This window comes from Candoia aspera, chromosome 1, assembly GCF_035149785.1.
Source record: "Candoia aspera isolate rCanAsp1 chromosome 1, rCanAsp1.hap2, whole genome shotgun sequence".
In the NCBI taxonomy this organism is placed as follows: Eukaryota; Metazoa; Chordata; class Lepidosauria; order Squamata; family Boidae; genus Candoia; species Candoia aspera.
The window spans coordinates 135,075,351-135,096,911 of record NC_086153.1 but is presented as its reverse complement, the minus strand read 5'-3'; the positions used below and the strand labels follow the sequence as shown (position 1 = coordinate 135,096,911).

Below are 21,561 nucleotides of genomic sequence, written 5' to 3'. Positions count from 1 at the left end.
GACATGTGGTTGGGTCCAGGTGATGGTTCATAAATCCTTGAGGGAGGGGGTGTTTCCAGCTGCCTCTAAGGAAGCACTGGTACAACCCCTCCTCAAGAAACCATCGTTGGACCCTACTGTATTGGATAATTTTCATCCAGTCTCCCACCTCCCCTTTTTGGAGAAAGTGGTTGAGAAAGTGGTGGCATTACAACTCCAGAGGATTCTGGAGGAAACGGATTATCTAGACCCCTTTCAGTCAGGTTTCAGGCCAGGATATGGGACAGAAACGGCATTGGTCGCACTTATGCATGATCTTTGGTGGGAGCAGGATGAGGGTAGTGCATCCATCCTGGCTCTTCTTGACCTCTCAGTGGCTTTCGATACCATAGACCATGGTATCCTTTTGGGTCGGCTCGGAGTTAGGGGTGGGCGGCATAGTTTTGCGCTGGTTCACCTCCTTCCTCCAGGGCCAGTCCCAGTCGGTGGTGATGTGGGGGGAGAGATCCGACCCTCGACCTCTCCTTTGTGGGGTGCCGCAGGGCTCGGTCCTCTCTCCTCTCCTATTTAACATCTACATGAAACCGCTGGGCGAGGTCATCCATCACCACGGGATGAGGTATCATCAGTATGCTGATGATACTCAATTGTATATCTCCATCCCGGGTGAGGTAAGTGATGCTGTGACTGCCCTCTCTCGGTGCCTGGGGGCTGTAGGGATCTGGATGGGGAACAACAGGCTTTGGCTGAACCCTGGTAAGACAGAGTGGCTGTGGGTTAAGGGTTCCTCCGTATCCAGGACTTTGTCATCTTTAGTTCTGGATGGGGTTGCACTGCCCCAGACAGACCCGGTGCATAACTTGGGGGTCCTCATGGACTCACGGCTCCTGCTGGAAGAGCAGGTGGCAGCTGTGGCCAGAAGGGCTTTTGCACAGTTTCATGTTGTGCACCAGTTGCGCCCTTTCCTGGATCGGGAAGCCCTTTGGACGGTCACTCATGCCCTTGTTATCTCCCATATAGACTACTGCAATGCGCTTTACATGGGGCTACCCTTGAAGAGTATCCGGAAGCTTCAGCTGGTCCAGAATGTGGCTGCGCGGGCTATTTTTGGCGCCCCTAGAAGGACACACATAACACCTTTGCTACGTGAGCTGCATTGGATACCAGTTTGCTTTCGGGTCCAATTCAAGGTGTTGGTTATCACCTTTAAAGCCCTACATGGCATGGGACCAGGTTACCTGAGGGACCGCCTCTTCCCCGTATCATCAGCCCGTCCCACCCGCTCATGCAGAGAAGGCATGCTGCGGACCCCGTCAATAAGAGAATTCCATCTGGCGAGGTCCAGGAGGCGGGCCTTCTCGGCAATAGCACCCACCCTTTGGAACATCTTGCCCCCGGAGGTAAGATTAGCCCCATCGCTTTTAGCCTTCCGGAGGAGGTTGAAGACCTGGCTCTGCCACCAGGCTTGGGGGGGGAGGAGAATTGACATACTTGGGGTTGGCTGGTGCCTTGAAGTGCCCCTCCTACATGATGGTTGAAGAGATCATAGCCATCTGGATTTTATGAGCTGGGGTAGTTAAGAAATTGTTTTGGTTTTTAATGAGATTTTATTGGAATTTTACTGTGTTTTTATTTGAGTTTTTATTGTATATTTATTCTGTGCTGTAAACCGCCCAGAGTCCCTCCGGTCGGAGGAGATGGGCGGTGACAAATCTGATAAATAAATAAATAAATTTCAAGAACAACATTGTTAGGGACCCTATTCTTAATCATCTACCTGGATGACATCCTTTTACATTCCAAGACATCAGCCTTGTCAAAAATCCTGTAGCATCTCTGAGAGCACTGTCTCTATGCCAAGCTGGAAATGAACACATTCAACCTCACTAAGGTTGAATTCCTGGGGTAATCCAAGACTGGCACCTTCCAAGCTCTTCATATCTGAAGCCAATGTCTCCAATGTTGCCACTCTCCTACAGTCCACAATGCCGGATGAACCACCCTGTCCTGTGCCTTTCACTCAAGGAAGGTGAACCTGGCTGAAGTTGACTATGGCTGGAAGAAAAAGCTGCTTGCTATCAAGTACACCTTCAAGGTCTGGAGACACTATCTGGAAGGGGTGTAGCATCTGGTACATGTGCAGACCAACCACTGGAACCTGGACCACCTATACATATCCCAAAAACTGAATCAGTGCCAGGTTTGCTGCTCCATCTTCTTCTTGTGCTTCAACTTCATGGTCTCCTACGTGTTCCAGGCCTACAATAAATGGATTGATGCCTTGTCCAGGCTCCCAAACTACAGAGCAGATGCCACAGATCTACCCATAATCAGCATCTTGTGGCTAGAATATTTGCAGTCATCATGGACCCTACCTCCTGACAGTGTGTATTCAAGATCTACAGGAAAGAGCTCAGTTCACCTAGGCTAATCTTTAGCCACTCTAGTCCAATCCAGATGAGTCCCAGACATCTCCATCCAGGGTTATGGATACCTTTTGTATTATTGTGGCCACTTTTATATGCCTCTTGAGGAATTGTGAGAGGAGGTGCTGCACCTGGCGCACAAAACACCTGTGGTAGGACATTTCAACCTATATGTAAGCACCATATATCAAGACTGAGGTGCACTAACATGTAAACACTTGTCCTGTCACCAAGTTAAAGTTGTCCCAGGCAAACTAAGCTTCCTTCAACCTCTACCAGTACTCTCAGACCCAGGGAAAACCCTTTCCATAGACTTTATAATGGACCTCTCATACTCCCAAGGAATTACTACCATGTTTATGGTGGTGGAACACTTCACTAAAATATGGGACTTTATCTCTTGGAGGGTATCCCCACTGCCAAGGAAAGTACCAGCCTGTTCCTGCACCGGTCTTTCAACTGCCCACCTTCTTTGTCTTGGATCACAGGGCCCAGTTTACTACCAGGACTATTTGGACTCAGGGAAATGGATCTCAAACTGTTTACCACTTATCAGCCAGAACTGTGTAGGGAGGCAAAAAGAACCTACTTGATACTCAAGTAGCATATCTGCTGCTACACCAAATATCAACAAGATACCTGGATCCAACCATTGTTCTCACCAAGTTTGTCCACAAGAACGATTTACACATCTTCATCCCACACCTTTACCCCACACATACTGTTTAATGACAGCTATGGATTCCAGGCTTGGTTATTCCATGCATTTGGTTCCCATCCACTCTCCTAGGCAGGAAGTCCCTGCACTTTGCAATAGTGAGTGACTCATGATTAAGCAGCAAGCATACCTGAACCTGGCAGCCTGGCCACCTCCTGATTGGTACTGCTGTACAAAAGTAGCTGCAGCTGTGCACACCCAGCAGGGAGGGGATTTAAACAACAGTCACCCTTCAGTTGCTGAAAGCAACTTCAGCATCTGGTTCTGTCTTTGATTCCTGTTATGCTCTTGGATTTCTGATTTGTTCCTGACATCAGCTCTGGCTCACTCCTCAGCATTCAAAGACTTTGCTTTTCTCTCTGACCTCAGACTGGTCAACCTTTTTCATACCTCATACTCCTTGCCTGCCCACAGCCCTCCACATGTCCAGCTAATCTCCTTTCCATGAACTTCCACCCAGGCACACTCTCAGGGTGTGCTTGGTTCCAGCTCCTCAGAATGCCTGCACTGCATTTATCCTAGCTTCTGAAGTTGGCCCATGAAAGAATGTGAGGTCCAAACATCACCCCACGTTACTTCTCTAACTGAACTTTCTTCAGGCTCACATACTCCAGATATATTGGGACTATAACTCCCAGATTTCCCAGCTAGTAAAGCTTAACTCTAGAGCTTTCTATTTTTAAAAAAATTTATTAGTGAAATATTTAAAAAAGTAATACAACTTTTTGTATTACAAGTGATAGTACAGTAGAACCATTACATAAATAGCAATTAAAGTGAACTAAAACTTAAGGGAAAAAAATATCCATGTAATATTAACATAAAACTATCTCAACCATTTACGATATTATTATTAAATCTAGTTCATATAGAAACATTTTGCTTTGTTTGCTTATGTTTAGAATGTAAAGACATTATAAGAATTGATAAAGAGCATACAGTATCTGTTGAATTCATTCTTTAACATTGTTTAAATTTCTTTCCACCTACATAGAATAATTCTCTTTGATGAACCCCCACTCAACACAGCCAGAGTTCTTTACTAATGTCATATTACATATTTAGGGAGTATAAATCAGTCTCGTATTTACATCTTTAACTACAGTATTTTTCTCCAACGTATATTAACTTGTGCAATGTATTGAAACCAAAGAAGAACCGAGCCAGACATGACCAAATCGTATAGGCCAGAGGGCCCTCACATTTCATGCTTGGTTCCTCTTCGGCTCACATGAATCTTTTGCCTTTTACTCCAGTGTATCCTAAATTGCAGCACATCTGATGGGTGCCAAGTTGCAGAAGACTGCTTGACTACTATCTGATTTCAATTTGATAACAGTACTGAACTGACATGTAGACCTAAGTCATCTTTGTTGTAATGAAAATTTCTCCTTTACACTTTACATAAACAAAATGTATAGCTATGCCTTTTTTCAGATTCGTTTTTGACTCCATCACAGCTTAATCTGCAAAGCATTTTCGCATATGTTATTGGGTTGGTGGGTTCTTTACATTGGCACTCTCAGGAGTTTCTTCGCATACTTTATATAATCCTTGCTTTGAGGACTTACTAGCAGTTTGTCCAGTTATAAATTGAAGAACAACATATTGCTTTCCATTCTGCTTTCAAGAAGACAAAGTTTCTTCACTAGCCTGAAAATGTATAATCTTGTTTTTTTGTTATTAAAAGAATAAATTTTAAGATAATGCCACCAAAGTATGCAATTGTGATGAATAGTGGATTTTTTCAGTTTACTCTTTTTCTTTTCTTTTTCTCATTCTTTTTTTCTCCTATGTTACTTGCTCAAGACAGAATAAACTCTTGCAAAATTTACTCAGAATGCCTCATGCTACATTACCAGTTCTTAGATGGAGATACCAGGGAATACAACAGCTGTAGGATAAACTGATAATTAAAAAAAAAAACCTTCCATAATAAAGCAGTAGCAAAACCTTTCTGAACTGCATGGATTTGTCCCTGAAGTCCTTAGGGGTTGAGCTGAACTTGAATGAAAGTTTACTCTTGATCTTAAATAATCAAAACAAAACTTTTCTAAAAACAAAGCTTTTGAGAATAATGTCTGGATTCAATATGGCCATGATATGGCCTCACCCATTCATCCCTTGAATTTAACTCCTCATGTTATCATTTTAAATGAGAAATACTTCCATGCAAATGAATGAGCAAGATGATGTAGGGCAGATAGGGAGGCCCATCCTTCTCTATACCGTGCTTGATTTCAGCACTTTACAATCAGAATATACTGTACATGCAGCAGGATGCCACAAGAAAATTGGAGCACCCCATTGCCATTCATTCATTCATTCATTTAAAGTAGCCATCTATCAGTACAAGAGATTAAGTAATCAACATTAAAACACACTATAGTTAGTATTTTGTGATGTTCATGAAATTACTGTAACAGCTTTAATGAAATTTTTTAGCTTGACAAGTGTTTTTTTTTCCATAAAAGCCTCTTAAAATGTACATTCTCTGTCAAAATGACAACAGCAGAGGTGAGAATGAAGAAGGTGAAATATGATAGAGATGGAATATTTAAATACTAATAAAGACTTAAAAGCATATTAAAAAGACTAGTTTTATATTTGAACTCAAAAAACAAGTGAAAAACAAATAACAAGATTCTGCATAAAAGATTAATAGCAGCCTGGCAATATATAGCTATAAATAAATTTCTTTCATACTTACCTCCCATTTAATCCACAGTAGCTTTTTAGAGGATTATTATTATTAGTAGTAGTAGTAGTAATAGCAGTAGTATTTCACTGAATTGGCACTATCTGCATGCTGCTACTTCTGTATGTATCAAACAGCATTTTATCATTTTATTCACAGGTAAGTTTGGAAATAGAATATTGGGTGAAATGTAAGAGCAAAATTGCCCCTCTGCAGTGGGACTTTCCTCTCCTCTAGTGTGTAGCATCCAACCCACCCTCAAACTCTACTCCAGAGGCTTTGGAGAATCTTTAAAACATGTTTCTTAGCGCTCATGACTGCAGGGTGAAAAAACTGTTTTCATCAATGAAACATACTATTGGATTTAGCCTTTGGATACTTCATGCATTAATTAGGCAATTTTTGAACTATAAATACAAACTGAAAGAGAATAGACCTTCCACACAGCTGCTATGTACTAGTAAGCTCCCCATCATCTTCCACAGAAATCCCATGGGTCATGGATGCAGTTAGACTAGAACTCTTCCCCCTGATATTTAGTTTTCTTAACTACAGGGAATTGTTCCCTGGAACAAGCAAGGCATTAGCTGTAGACTAGCACCTTGGACTCACTCTCTATGGAGGAAAACTGGTTAGTCATATTTAAGTTAAAATGGAATGGGACAAACCTGAGTAAAAACTATGCAGAATAGTCCTTTTAAATTATCTTTATTTGCTAGGCAAGAAAGTGATCTTCTAGACTCGAGCTGTAGCAAAAGAAGATGACAATCTAACCTCCCTCATATTCTAAAGTAGCAATACTTTGCATGTAATATAACAGAATGCCAGTGATATCAGATCCATGGGAGATGGTAAAGCCAAAAAAGCATTCAGTGAATTTATTCAGATCAGCTGAATAATCTGGTCCAAAAGGATCCAGAGGCAGAAAGTAGCAGCACCTACCTCATTTACCATTTTGTTTTAATTTTTTAAAAACGAATCCTTCCAAATCTGTTTCCCAAACACCAAATAGACTTCCAAACTTGCTGTAGAATCTCTGTGCATTTTGCCTAAAATCATGTTGCTCTATGTTTAAATACTATTTGAACTGTATTCAAAAAGATTGGTGTAATTGTGCCCTTGTAAGAGGTTCATAAATATTGCCATTGGTTTAATCAAAGCTATTTCAATGTAACAAATTCCTTTTCTTTTTATTTGTAAGGTTAACAAAACATGAGAAGCATATTCATTTTAGAAAATATGAAAAATATTGGTCACAAGTGATATGCATTAATTTTTGATGTTACTGGTATATAAAACATGGGAGCACACATTGTTGGCTTCTTTCTTTGTTTGGAACTCAATTATTTTATGTGCAAAAGCAGAACTTTTTGATGCAAATGCATCTGGCTACAAGGATTAAATTACAGAGGAGTGACATAAAATCCATTGGCTTTTAGAGTAGAAAGCTGATTTTCTGCTAATTTGTTGACATACAGTATTAGTTGAAAAAATTAAATGGTAGAAAATTAGACAAACTTGTTTGCAAGACATCAAAGGCTATTTTTATTGAAATAGATGGGTTTTTTACATATTTGAATAACTTTCAGTGAAGCTCTCTGTAACATCTGATTCATCTTTATGATATAACTAATCCCACAAATAATTTGATATCCCTTGCTTTTTAAAAGAAAACCACAATTCTCCTTTTTGAATGTAGCATGATGAGCTTTACCTTCTCCTATCCAACTTAAGGGGTTGGACAAGAGAAGATTAACTACACTCAGAAATAATGCTGAAGCTCTAATAGCAAGTTTTGGAAGTGCCTTGTTGTAAGGAGAACATCTCACCAGGGATTTAACTGGAGCAATAAAGTCAAATATTACAAAAGTGTCTTAAGCTTTCAGTCTTAAAAAAAAAAGAATCTAAATTCTTTTAACCAAATGAATCTATATAGATTTTCTGCTTTTCTATCCTTAATGAAGTATTTTGTGGTAAGAAAGTGATGAAAGTGGAGGGGAAGATGAGAGGGTTACACAATAAAGAAACTTACTGGAGCCCATTAAGTTTCTAGGAATAAGGATAGCACAATTCATGACCGCTGATTAATGAATGACTTTTTCAGGAACTATCTCTGCTACTTTTTTATTTTCAGCATCAATCCGCACTTTTGTCTCAACACTAACAAAATATGACATTAAAAACTTATTAAGAAGAGTTTCTATTTGTCCCACAGAGATGCCATGGTTTGAATCTGTGATTATTTGCATTCATGAAGCTACAACTTTCCATAAAGAGTATTGGTTTCCCTTGAAAGAAGGGACAGTTAAGAACTATATGGAAAAAGAAAAAAGAGCAAACAATATCTCAGATGAACCAACAGGTGCGAGCAAGAAAGAGGTAACTGGGGACCAAGTGAAAGAAAAGCATTTAGGAAAGAAAATTGGCCACAACCACGTTTCTAATAATTCCCACCATTTTGCGGGCATAACCGCCCAGAGTCCCTCCTTGTGGGGGGAGATGGGCGGTGTTAAAAATTTGATAAACAAATAAATAAATATTCCTGATTCTGCTATACTGATAACAGAAACAGTAGTATCTTTCTATATGTTAAATCTGTAATGTTTCTCAAAATACACAATATTGTTAAAATGAATATTAAAAAATAAGCTTTTTAAAACGAGAGCGTTCATAAATTTTAGTCCACATCATATTATGAAGGCTTATCTTCAAACATCTGGTGAAGAGGACTCTAAACTATGAACACTGATGTCACAAATATGGTGTCATGAGCACCGTTGCACTGATTGCGTCAGCACAACGACACTCACAACAATGCAGGGAAATGGGGCAAAGGACACATAAATGACTAACAAAAGAAAAGCATAAAAACTCCGGCAACGACATAATGACTTTAAGTAAAGATCCCATCAAACGATACCTGGTAACAAAGGCTGACACCGGCAACGCCCGATCCAAAGCACACACAGGACTCTCCAAAGAATCGCCGAAGATTATCACCCAGCGATAAGCCATCACCGGCCTGAGGAGGAAGATTACGCAGATGCCCGGAGCACCGGCAGAAGCCTTGCGACCCCACACCCACCAGCGAGCGAGACATCCGGGGTTCGGGGATTGCATAACCAATGAGGAAGGGGCGCTGACCGGCGCGGGCTATTTAAACCCCGCACCAGCGCGCTCCCGCCACTCTCAGCTTTAACTAGGCATGCACTATACTATTAATAAACCCAGAACCTGATTTCTTTAAATTAGCGTCTGTTTCTTATTTAGTAGCAGGCAGAGCCTGACATATGGGAACCTTTTTATATTCAATAAACCCAATTGTTGTATTTACTGCTATAATTACAGAACAGGCTACAGTATTTTAAAATTACCTTCCTTTACCTTCTTCCATCATCTGAAAGCTTGTTGTATAATGAAGAATACCGGTGCACAGACAGACTGCCCTAGAATTTATTGGTTTTCTTTTTTTCCAGTGAGGTCAACTTCGTCTATTGCCATTGTGTCTATACTGCTTATGGCAGTGCTAATCAGAGCACTTGTGGACATTTTGATCAGAGTCCTGGGTTATATTTGATTGTGGTATTCAGCCATGTAGGAATGCTGCTTCACATAAATTGCTTTTTAAAAAGAAAGAAAAAAAGTACTAGAATATAGACAACAGTTCTACATGTATTAGAAGTTACCATTATGGATTATCACAACATTTACTTCAGAGTAAATGCATTATGTTGTTAAGGAATCATTTAGATTTCACTTGGAAGTAGTGGATTGTCTTTCAACTTTATTGCATGGCCACAGCTTGTTGAAAAATACCTGTGCCAATAACGTTTATTAATAGCACATGATACAGATAGCAGAATCAAACAAAGCACAAAATTTATTCTGGAACAATAAAAAGAATAGAAAATAAGTACATCAAAAATCTAAATAAATCTGGAAAAGAGACAACTACGTACAAGAAAAATTAAATAGAGACACTAAAAAAATTAAAATCACTGAAAGTCAAAACTAAACTATCACTATATGAAACATCAGAAAACTTATATAACATGAAGTACATCTAACACTGAATAAAACAAAGGAGGGAAATACGCCCTAAATATTTTTTTGTAAATCTGTAGAGCTGGACTGAAGAATTTATCAACAGTTATAGTCACATTTCTGTTAGCATTAGCATAAAAGGTATGTATCATTTCTAAAGGGACGCGGTGGCGCTGCGGGTTAAACCGCTGAGCTGTCGATCGGAAGGTCGGCGGTTCGAAACCGCGCGGCGGGGTGAGCTCCCGTTGTTAATCCCAACTCCTGCTCACCTAGCAGTTCAAAAACATGCAAATGTGAGTAGATCAATAGGTACCGCTTCGGCGGGAAGGTAACGGCGTTCCGAGTCGTCATGCTGGCCACATGACCCGGAAGTGTCTATGACAACGCCAGCTCCAAGGCTTAGAAACGGAGATGAGCACCGCCCCCTAGAGTTGGATTCGACTGGACTTTACGTCAAGGGAAACCTTTACCTTTACCTTACAGTCACATTTGTTAGCATTAGCATAAAAGGTATGTATCATTTTAGAAAACTGAATTCAAAAAGGAGTAAAAACTTTAGTCATTTGTCTTCATTAAAACAAACAAATTCTTGCTTTAATGACTTCATACACTGTAGAGGGTAAGGAAGATGACCTTGACCAAGATATGCAAGCTCCCTTATCAAAGCAACAAGGGTTAAACATGTCTAAAGTCCACACGGATAGATATTATTAGGAAGAGACCTAGGCAGACACTTCCCTAACTCAGAGGAGTATAAGGGTAGGAGGTACAGCACAATCAGACTTACAAGATTCTGTTTTAGCCAATTTCAATAAAAGTTCTTTTAGCCTTCGGATGGAGTTGATTTCCTGGTCTGGTCTACCTAGTGGGGCTGACATACACACAGAAGTACACATCATATGGAATATTCTGAAAACAAACAATAAGACAGAATGAAGGAATTAGGGATAGGCAACCCAAAATATACAGTTAAATAATTTAAATAACTAGGATGATCTTTGATGCACAGGATAAACCAAAAGACCTTGTAGAGCAGATTCTGCAGGCTACTGAGTAAGAATGTAGAATATCAACAATACTAAGAGATCAACAATACTAAAAAATAATCCTGTGAAGATTAAAAAAAGATTTACCCAAAATCCTAATAATGGCAAATTTTAAATAAAGATCATAACCCAAAAGTTGACCTAGCTATCCTTTCCAAGAAGATGATGGAATACAAATAAAGAATGTACATGCATGACTTTTAGCCAATATCCAAAGGCTGTGGACCAAAATCTACATTCAGTGGAAAAAGCCAGCCTCATAACATAGAAGAAACCATATATTTGGGCACACCACAAATGAACTCAATGTAAATCAGGAAAATTTGTTTCATGACAGATTCATATTGGGATGTAATAATATGATTCAGGTAGCAGAAGCAAGTGTTCTCTCTCCTTTTGTAAAGAGAAACCAAATGATGTTCTTGACATTGCTACTGGCAAATTGAATAGTATAATTTTTGTGGGCAGCCCAGAAAAGAGAACTCTGAAAAATAAAACCTAAGATTTTGGATTCTTACATTTGTTTTATGGGACCCTTTAAAGACTATGTACACAAAGAAAACATGATTTTAGATGTAAACTATTATAGGCGACACTGAAAAACTTATCAAAATAGTAATGTATGAATAAAGCTTCAAGGCTCTATTGGTTAAGGAAAGCATGACAGCACAGTTCTGCATAGAACAGGACTGGAAACTATGTGGCATCAATTTCGGTTGGTGGAATTTAAAAGAAGAAAACTATTGATGTATCAATTGAAAAGATTTGAGGCAAGGACAGAACACTGGCAATTTTTTCTAAAGCACAATAAGCTTAGTTTTTACCCCTAATCAGTTAAGTCTTGATAGATACAAAACAAATATTATCAATAGAAGTATTTAAACTGTGTCTGTTGAGATGGTAGATGCCAAACAAGGAATGGATGGAACCATCCAAAAGAGAGTAACTTTTAGCCCTTTACATAGAACAAGAGGGATAAAGATGCACAAGAATCTGGACAAAGATTGCAGTATAAATAGCATGTGTATTTATCATATGGAACATACATCACGCGTAGCACTGATGATGTTGCCTAGTTGAGTAATGAAATGTTGGCAACCAAACCACCAAGCTCAGAGAGCACCAAGGACTCCACAGTTCAACCCTGAGCTACAAATATTCTCTTCTATGTCATACAACAGTCACAGTTGTATGTGTAATAGTTGCTTTGTAATAGTTGCTTAGCTTTTCTACAATAAATTGGAAGTTTTTATAAATTTCATTTCATTTATTAAATTTGTAAGGCTGCCTGACTCCTTTGTGACATTGAGTGGTGTATAATATTAAAACAATTTTAAAATACAGACACATCTACATGTGTCCCTATTTATCTGTGCTAGTAGAACTTGTTGGGGAGACACATTAATTGATTGGCCTGTGTTTAAAAGGACTATTTCTATCTACTCTCTTAGACAATGGAATAAAGACAGCTTGGCTGCCCAAGAAAAGATAATGGAATCACCTTAATAATTTGAAATAATAAGGCTAATTTCAGAAATTTGGACAATATGAAATTATATTCTGTATCTTCCCAGGTTCACCAATGTCATTTCAGATGACATACAAGAACCTAACATAGCAGTCCGGAAACATCTAGTAAAGATAAGAAGTTATTAAATAGTCCTCTAAATCCTCAAGTAATGAGGAAAAGTAAGATTTCCACACACCCAAATAAATAATACATGCAACAGAATCAAAATAATCAGTCAAGTCTCCAGTCACAGTTTGCAAATAGTTTTGCATCTTTATTTAGAGAAGAGTTAATTAATATTTTCCAATAATTCTGAATAGCATATTCAATAAATATCAGATCTAAAGCATGCCCAGGCATGTTAGTTAGGCCAGAGATGACCTAGGAAAAGCCTAGGGTTGTCATGGTAGCTGTGAACTCTAATCCCAGGGAAGTGAAGTTGAAATAATCCAGTACTAAGTACAGGTAGTCCTCACTTACTGACCACTCATTCAGCAACCGTTAAGTTACAATGGCGCTGAACAAGTGGTACTTGTTCTGGTCCTTGAAATTATGGCTGTAACAGTGTCCCCTTATCCACATGATCATGATTTGGGTACTTGGCATCCGGCTGACACTCATGATGATTGCAGCACCCTGCAGTCATGTGATTGCCATTTGTGACCTTCCCTGCTGGCTTCCACAAGCAAAGTTATTGGGAAGCCAGCAGGGAAAGTTACAAGTCGCTCCGGTAAGTTCCCCCAGCCTTCCTGCACTCACACAGTGCCGCAGCCTACTTCCTCCAGCCTTCCTGTACTTGTGCAGCGTGGTGCCCTGCTTCCCCCGGCCTCCCTGCGCTTGTGCATGGCCTGTATCAGCCCTCCCATGGCCTCCCCCACCACCCCCACACTCCTTACCTGGAACTCCCACTGCTTCCTGCTTAATGACCCATGTGTCTTGGGGTTATGACAGCAACCTGGACTGCTGAGATTGTGGTTGCTAAGCAGTGCGATCATGTGCACTATGACCACATCACTTAGCAATGGCAATCCTGGTCCCAATTCCCATCATAACCCAAGGGCTACCTGTATCTGGGGGCGTACACAACCAGCCCTGCAATGAGATCAAGCAGCTCAGTGAGGGATGACATCATGCAGCTGGGAGGCTGGTACAATAGCAGCACCTCCTGCTTGTCCCTTTGGTCCAGCATCACGTGCAAGGTCTCACATCTGGCCATCTGTAGAACAGCAATCCTTGCAATAGCTAGGGTCTCCCAGTATGCAATTACTACATCACATCTCAGAGTCAGAACTGATGCAAAACTCAAAGCCTATCTGGACAGATCTCAAGGAGCATACCCCCATACTTCATCCTGCCATGTCACAATAATGCATGGCAGATTTGTCCTTCCATCCATGATTAAATCACAGAGGAAGCTGGCTTTATTACACAGACCTGGCATTAAAAATGTAGACTTGTGCTCATTTGTCATATTGTCAAAATCAGAATTTATTTTTATATATTTATTTATCAAATTTTGCCACCGCCCATCTCCCCTCCAAGAATGCCACTAGGATGAGGCCAAATTAGCTGTTTGCTTAAAATTGTAGTATATATGCATACCCAGGAAAACAAATAGAAAAGGTTCTCAGCTACTGCATCTGGATTCTGAACATTTACCACTTCCATCAAATTCATCTCCATTTTTCTCCATTTCTACATGGGGAAACAAGTGAATCCTACCAAAGTCTACTCAGTTGTTTTCTCCTCACTTTCTTCCTTCTAAGTTTCCAGTAAGATGATTGTGTTCCTACAGTATATATTGTTGTCTTTTCAATAAAAGGGAGTGGGATGGACAACTACCTTTCCTGGTTATGACCCAAAGCCTTAGTTCTGTTTTATGCTCATAGGATTTTTATATAAATTCTGCTATCCGGAATACCCTAAATTAGCCCATCAGTGCTGTTGTGAACAAGCTATCATGGGCGGCCCAAGAAGCGATGCAAGACCCCCATTTGCACCACCATTGCTGCTTACCCTCAGGCTATCTTTGCAGACAGCCTCCATAGCCACCTCACATTATGTTCCTCTGAAGAACTCTTTAAAAAAGTCCCTAGAGAGTGCAAGTCTAAGACAGCAAGCTACTCTAGAAAGCCCAGGCACATAGAGAACAATGAAGAGGCCACTCAGGTAATACTCAGGTAAAAATGGGAGGACAGAACTTAAGGTCTTGTCCAAATTTGCCACCTGTTGCAATCTACTGTCTGAAGCAGCTGCTTTACTCTCCCTAATAGGAGAACTGTTCTTTCAAGTTGTGTTAGTTTCTAAGAAAATTGTATTAGACTGACAGTAGGCCATTTTTCTGGCAGAGTCAGAAGCTGCAAAGGGAAAGTATTTTCTTAGCACCACATTAAATTCTTCAGTTATTTGCTATTCCAAAAGGCTTAATTCCCCAGAATGTACAAACCTGTTCAAATATATGTTCCAAGCCACCTTGTTAACAGAATCTTGATGACTGCATTGCATTGAGTGAAATTATTACTCCATCTAGACCTATCCCACATACTTTAGCAGAGGGGGCTTCAGATAGGTGTCTCCCAGCTCAGTTACTTTGACCTTTAATTGGAGTTATCAGCAGGGAAACTAGGACATTATGTATGCAAGGAATGAGCTGTGCAACTGAGATATCATTCTTGATACAAAGATCAAAACCATTTCATGGGAAATGATATTAAATCTGAAAATATTAGAAAAATGTGAAAGGAAGAGCTGTTGAAAGTTTTGCTGTCTGAATTTGGATATTCCAGGGAATAATGGCCAGATGAAACCCACTGAACCTGTGGAATACCATTTCCCTTTAGCAGATGAAAGAAAAAACTGGGACAACTATGTTAGGCAAATATATTAAAGGGTGTTTTCAGAAAATCATTCTGGTGAATATGATTACTGCCTGTTTGTCATTGTTTCCTGCTGCTTGTTTCTCCCAGTTTGGAACCTGTGCAGCTCCCTGCATTGATTATTGATAGCCCAAATGGACTGATGAGATCACTTTGTATGGCACACTTGCTAGACATCTACTGCTAGTAAGTGGTACCACCAGATAACAATAATGCAGCATCATGCAATTCCTGTAACATAAGCATTGAAGCACAATAATTATGAAAATGGTATCCTCTGCTAAGATTAAAACTGGATCTAACCAATGAAGGAAACAGCTTAACCTAAGGCTATAGTTCAAAACATATTTCATTAATGGCCAGTGGCATTCAGAACAAACTGCAATAATGTAAACAGCGTGAGATGTATGTGATAACATTATCATGCAAATGCCACAATTGCACACATGCCTCAGGTCTGACACAACAGATTTGTCATTTGCAAGACCCTGTTGGGATGAACGCCTACCCAAGTTTCCAACCAGACTCACACAAGAAGCTTATGGATATCTTATTTATTACTGGATAGTATGCAAGTTCAAGAGCAAAGCTGAGAATGGCAAAAGTGCAGGCCTTTCAAACAATTAAAGCTTAAACAGTTCCAATCCCTCCCCCCAGAGTCAGAAAGAGTCCACTCCCTGCAGCCTGCAGGTGCTCCTAACGGTTCCTGCCGGTCTTCGGGAAAATGTCCTTGAACAGGCAAGAGAACCCAAACAGACATTCCAAAGTCTCTACATCAGTGCCTGGTACAAAAAAACAAGAGCAGCCTCCTCCCAAATAGTAACACGTGTCAACACCAGCATGGCATGGGAACTAGTCATGATGTTCACAGGAACACTGAAACAGGAACCATGACACCTGTGTTGTCACATATGGCATTTGCTCCCCCTTTCCCCCACCATTCTTTTAAACTGGATTTCTGGGTATTTGGTGGAATCCAATGTTTTTATTCCATTCCTGGAAAATTTTAATCCTTCCTCAATTAAAGTTCTTTTTTCCCTACCTTTACCATATTCTGGTAAACCTCTCTCACACAAGCACCTGATAAGTTGTCGAAGATGTGTAAGGGGGTTTCAAATGTATGCTAGAAATGTTCCCAGGGGGAAAGTACTTTTTACCACCTTTGGTGGACTTGCAAGAAAGCTAAGAAATATTGGGAGTAGATATGTATTATAATTCAAAAGATTTTTAAGATGAATGTACAACTGAAACCGGAAGTTTTTCTTTTAAATCTGATGGACAAACAACTTGAAACAAAATTTGTGACTTCGTTTTTATATATGATAACAGCGGCAAGCGTTTGTATACGCAAAGGTGGAGGGATTCAAAAATTCCTACAGTGGAAGAATGGATGATAAAATTAATGGAACTGGCAGAGGTGGCGAAACTGACTATATACCGCTCAGAGACTCTCTCTGCGGGGAGATGGGCGATAGCACAAATGTGAGAAATAAATAAATAAATATTTTTAATTTATTTTTTTTGACTGGAGAAAATAACTTGCCTAGCTTTACTTCTACTTGGAAACTGCTTTTGGACTTTTCGCTTGTAACTGAAAAAAATGAAGTTCTGATTTTGGGATTTGATGATTAGGTAGGTATAGTTTATAGAAATAATGTTTACTATAGTTAAAATTAGAGTAAGAGGTTAATGTATTTTTTATTAGTATCTGTGCTGGAGAAGGTTGGAAGTCACTCCTTTTTCTGTATTTCTTTCTATTCTTTTCTGCACTTTTTAGTGTATCTGTTATCTTTTAGTCTTTCTTTTCTTTTTCAATCTTTTTGTATTTTACCTTTATGCTGAAACTTTAATAAAGCTGCTTTTAAAAAAATCTCTCTCACACAGATAATAATGTAAATAAATGAACATACAACTGAACAATCTGATCCTAGGCATATTTATTCAGACGAAATGCCTATTACATTCAATGGCATTTACACCTAAGCATACAGCAGTAACTATCTGGGTGGAATTTTTTAATAGTTTAAAGAAAAATACAATCACAGCACTACTTCTACATACAAAGGGTTCAAATGCTCCCTTTTTGTACCTTGCAGCATTTCTCTCAGTAAAATGTTTGTGTGTATGTGGTTGTGTGTGTACATAGCGTGACATCTATAGTGTCAGTCAGACTGCCATAATGTGTTTTGTCGTGGTAAAAGAAATGAAAAAGAGAAATTTCAAGCACTTGGCAAAGGACTATAGTGGTGGTGGTAGATAGATGAAAAAAATGGAATGACAGTGTTTTTGTGGTTCAAAAAAATTGAACCACATTAAATTGCCCATTTAATTTCACTTAAATCTCCAGTGACATTTCTTTTTAAATTATACGGTATCATAAGAAAGAGCAAATGCTAAACATTTTAGAAGCATGAGAATTAGCCAGTAGCCAATGCAACCAAAGGAGAATATATAGATCACATAACATATTAAAGGGAAGTTTCCTCCCCAAAATAATTATCTGTGAATTATGGGGTTATTTTACATTTGCTGACAAGAATTAAAAATATATATATTATATTCTTCGAGTTTCCCTGTGCAATTTCTATCAGCAGATTGGAGCAATTAAGAGAGATTTTGAGTAAAACTATATTACATGCATTATTTCACCAGACATTTCCAAAGAGAAAGGAAGCATGGGGACTGTGGTATTGATCTCTGCCTTCTATCTGCTATGAGGTTCACCTATACCTTTGCAATTCAAAATGTTATCATTTCAGTCTAGTATATGAAACCAGGTATTCCTCCCTGCCTCAGTGGTTCTTTCCCACAAGATTTTTGCTTATCTGTTTCCAACAATTGCTAGCATTTTCTGTTACTAGGTAAGATATATCCCTTTTTTTTACCTTTCCTATTCTATTTCATCTTGTTTTCCCAGTTATATTTCCTTCCAGTCCTTCTCTTGTTTATTGACATTCCATAATATTAGGATAACCCATCCAGTAATTAGTTTGTAAAGAGAGACATCAACAATTTTCTAGTCCAGCACATACATATAGGATTAGGACTCTGGAGTCCTTGGTGCTCTCTGAGCTTGGTTGTTTGTTGCAGACGTTCCATTACTCAACTAGATAACATCATCAGTGCACTTTCTACACATTAATGCACTTTATGCACATTAGAACTTTATGAATGCTATCTGCATTCTTAACCGAAACACTCAATGGTGAACTTGTGGACCTCCATAAATTGTTCAAAGGCAATTCCAATCAGCCACAGCAAATATGTCCAATGATAAAAATGTCAGGTCATATTTTTTCCACACACACAAAAAATCACTTTTGGATAAAATTTGATCTTAAAGTAAAATGCCCTGTCTGTTGTTCCCATCTGTTGATTTTTGTTTTCCTTTTTAAAAATATTTTTGATGATATGATTAATATTTAATATTTGAGGGACAGTAAAATTGTGTATGCTGTTCTAAGAGCTGCAACCTAAGTAGGATAACATTTCTAAATAAAGATAATAAAACACAGAAAACCTTTTACAGAAAAATATCAGTGATCTAAAATAGCTGAAAATGCATTTTCACAATTATACTTGCTTATTTTGGCTATTTTCCTCAGCAATTCCCCTTTATTATGTTACCCTTTTCTAATGCAATGTTATAGACTACCATATAATATTTTATCCATGTAATTACCATGTATTCAGAGGTTCATATGAGCAAGTTTTTAACTGCAGCAAAAAAGGAAAAAAGGGCTAAACTACCACTCAAACTTAGAAGAAAGAATTGGTATATTAACCTGAGAAAATAGGGCTGGAAAGCAGAATTAAAAATGGTTCAAACTATAGTACAATATCCTTAATTTTACATGCCACAAAATAATGCTTAGGATCATCCAAAGCAGATTAAACCCCATACATGGAAAGAGACATGCTAAACGTTCAAGCTGGCTTTAGAAAAGGGCAAGGGACATTATTTATGATGCACACTGGAAAACTGAGAAAGCCAAAGAGTACCAAAAAAAAAAGTCAATGTGTGTTTCATTGATTATAGAAAGGTGTTCTGTTGATCACATCAGGCTGTGGAACATGCTTAGAAATGGGAATCCCAGAACATCTCACTGTCCTTATGAGAAACCTATATACAGGTTAGGAAGCCACACAAACAGAACATTAAGAAACAGACTGGCTCCTGGTCGGCAAAGGAGTGAGACAAGTTTGAATTAAGGAAAGCTGGATTGGAAGGAGATAAGCATGGTTTTAAAATTGGAGGAAGAAACATCAACAGCCAGTGCTATGCTAATGACATTACTCCAATAGCTGAAAATGCAAAGGATCTGCAAGTTCTAGTAATAAAATTCAAGGACCATAGTGAAAAAAATGGGACTAAAATGAAATATAAAGAAGAACAAACTAATGGTAACAGGTATGGCAACCAGCCATAGAAATGACAGTGAAGTGGTAGATAACTTCTGTCTTTTAGGATCAACCATCAACAGTAAAGGAATAAGCAGCCAAGAAATATGCTGCAGACTAGTACTTGGCAGAGCAGCCATGAAGGCCTTGGAAAAGATATTTTCAGATGCCATGATGTGACTATACCTACAAAGATCAGAACAGCCCAAGCCATGGTCTTCCCTGTGATACTCTGTGGAAGCAAAAGTTGGGTTTTGAAGAAGGATAGGAAGAGTACTGATGCATTTGAACTTTGGTGTTGGAGAAGACTCCTGAGAATGTTATGGACAGCCAAGAAAACAAACGGATCATCAAACAAATCAACCCAGAATTCTCACTCAAGGCACAAATGACCAGGCTCAAATTACCCTACTTTGGACACAAGACCTAGCTCTCTAGAGAAGGCTCTAATTCTAGGAAAGGTGGAAGGAAAGAGAAAAAGAGGACGACCAGCAGCAAACCGGATGAGTCAGTTACAGTGGTGATGGGTACAATGTTGGAAGACTTGAAAGACCAGGTTAAGGACAGATCGACATGTAGAAAATGTATCTGTGTGGTTGCTAAGAGTTGACACCGAATTGATGGCACATATTCAATTAAAAAGAAATCTTTACCTTGTTTTAAATAAAGTAAATGTGCTTGGCTGAATTGTAATGGGTAATCAAAATGTACGGTTTTTAAAATACAGTTACTCCTAATACTCACTGTATCCATTCAGTTTTCACAACTATATTCTATATTTAAACTCAATTCAGACTTGACATTTTTAAAAATTCAATTTTCTCAAATACTTTTTTAAAAAAAGCAGAGAAGAGTTTTGAAGCCATCTGTGCTATAGCAAAGTCTACCCTATGGATTACAGCACTTTGAGGTAAAAGAATACAGATTTTTTTCCTATCCCTAATCGATTAAAATGGCTTTTCCTTCCATAAAATGTTCCAATGAACTTAGTGTCAAACTTACAAAACCCCACTGGAGCCACAGCTTCTCCTTTAAAATACTGATGAGCATAGAATTCCATATTTCTGCAAAGACAGAAAAGGACAAGGTGTTCTCCCTCAGTTCTGGGATTATTTCCAGATATTGTCTGAGACATCAATCCCAGACGGAACTACTGCACAATGTAAATCCATAAAATTGCTTCCTGGAAACAGCAAACACATCCTATCTCATACATATATGCACGCACACGCTCTTGTTCCCCACATCAGGATTCATATAGTTTGAAGACTCATATTAATATACTAACTCAGACTGATTTGAAATTTATAATGTGGCCTAACATCAGAAGAAATTAGTGTAAATATTTCTAGTTATTCTATTCAGCAGTGTTATATAGCTGTATTACCTCTGAAATTTATATTGGCAAGTTGAACATTATATATGTTATTCTCCTACAAAGAATATTTATTGTGTCATTAACCTGCAGTAGTACACAAAATGCATTATTCTTCTCTGATCACCTTATAGTACATAATGTACAGCATGTGTAATGAATGCAGGCACAAAATGATTAAAGTACAAAAAGGGAATGGTTCTAACGTGTAAGCTGCTGTGTTAGAAGTAAATGCTTTTCAGCTGTCTTGCAGAAATGATAAAGGTTACAAGAACCATGGCAGGCAGAGACATCCTAACACTGCATGGATGGGCATTAGGTGCCTGTAGCTGACTGTGTTAAGCTGACATCATTTTCTGATCTCCTTGTTTTATGACATGACTATAAACCAATCCTCTTCAAGCCCTTTTCCTGCATGACCATTTTATCAGCAGAATCTCTGAATTATTTCATATGCCATTGGAAATTAAAATTTTGCATCAGGAAAA

The 21,561-nt window shown here is 38.8% G+C and overlaps 1 protein-coding gene across 1 annotated transcript in view; it reads right to left on the bottom strand.

The window, feature by feature from the left end:
• Positions 1-8,921, bottom strand: part of SNTG2 (syntrophin gamma 2) — a 196,835-nt gene extending 187,914 nt beyond the window's left edge. The window contains exon 1 of the mRNA XM_063298804.1: positions 8,742-8,921. Within this exon, the coding sequence (XP_063154874.1) occupies positions 8,742-8,921 (180 nt within the window). The remainder of the gene's footprint in view (positions 1-8,741) is intronic.
• Positions 8,922-21,561: the final 12,640 nt, after the last annotated feature.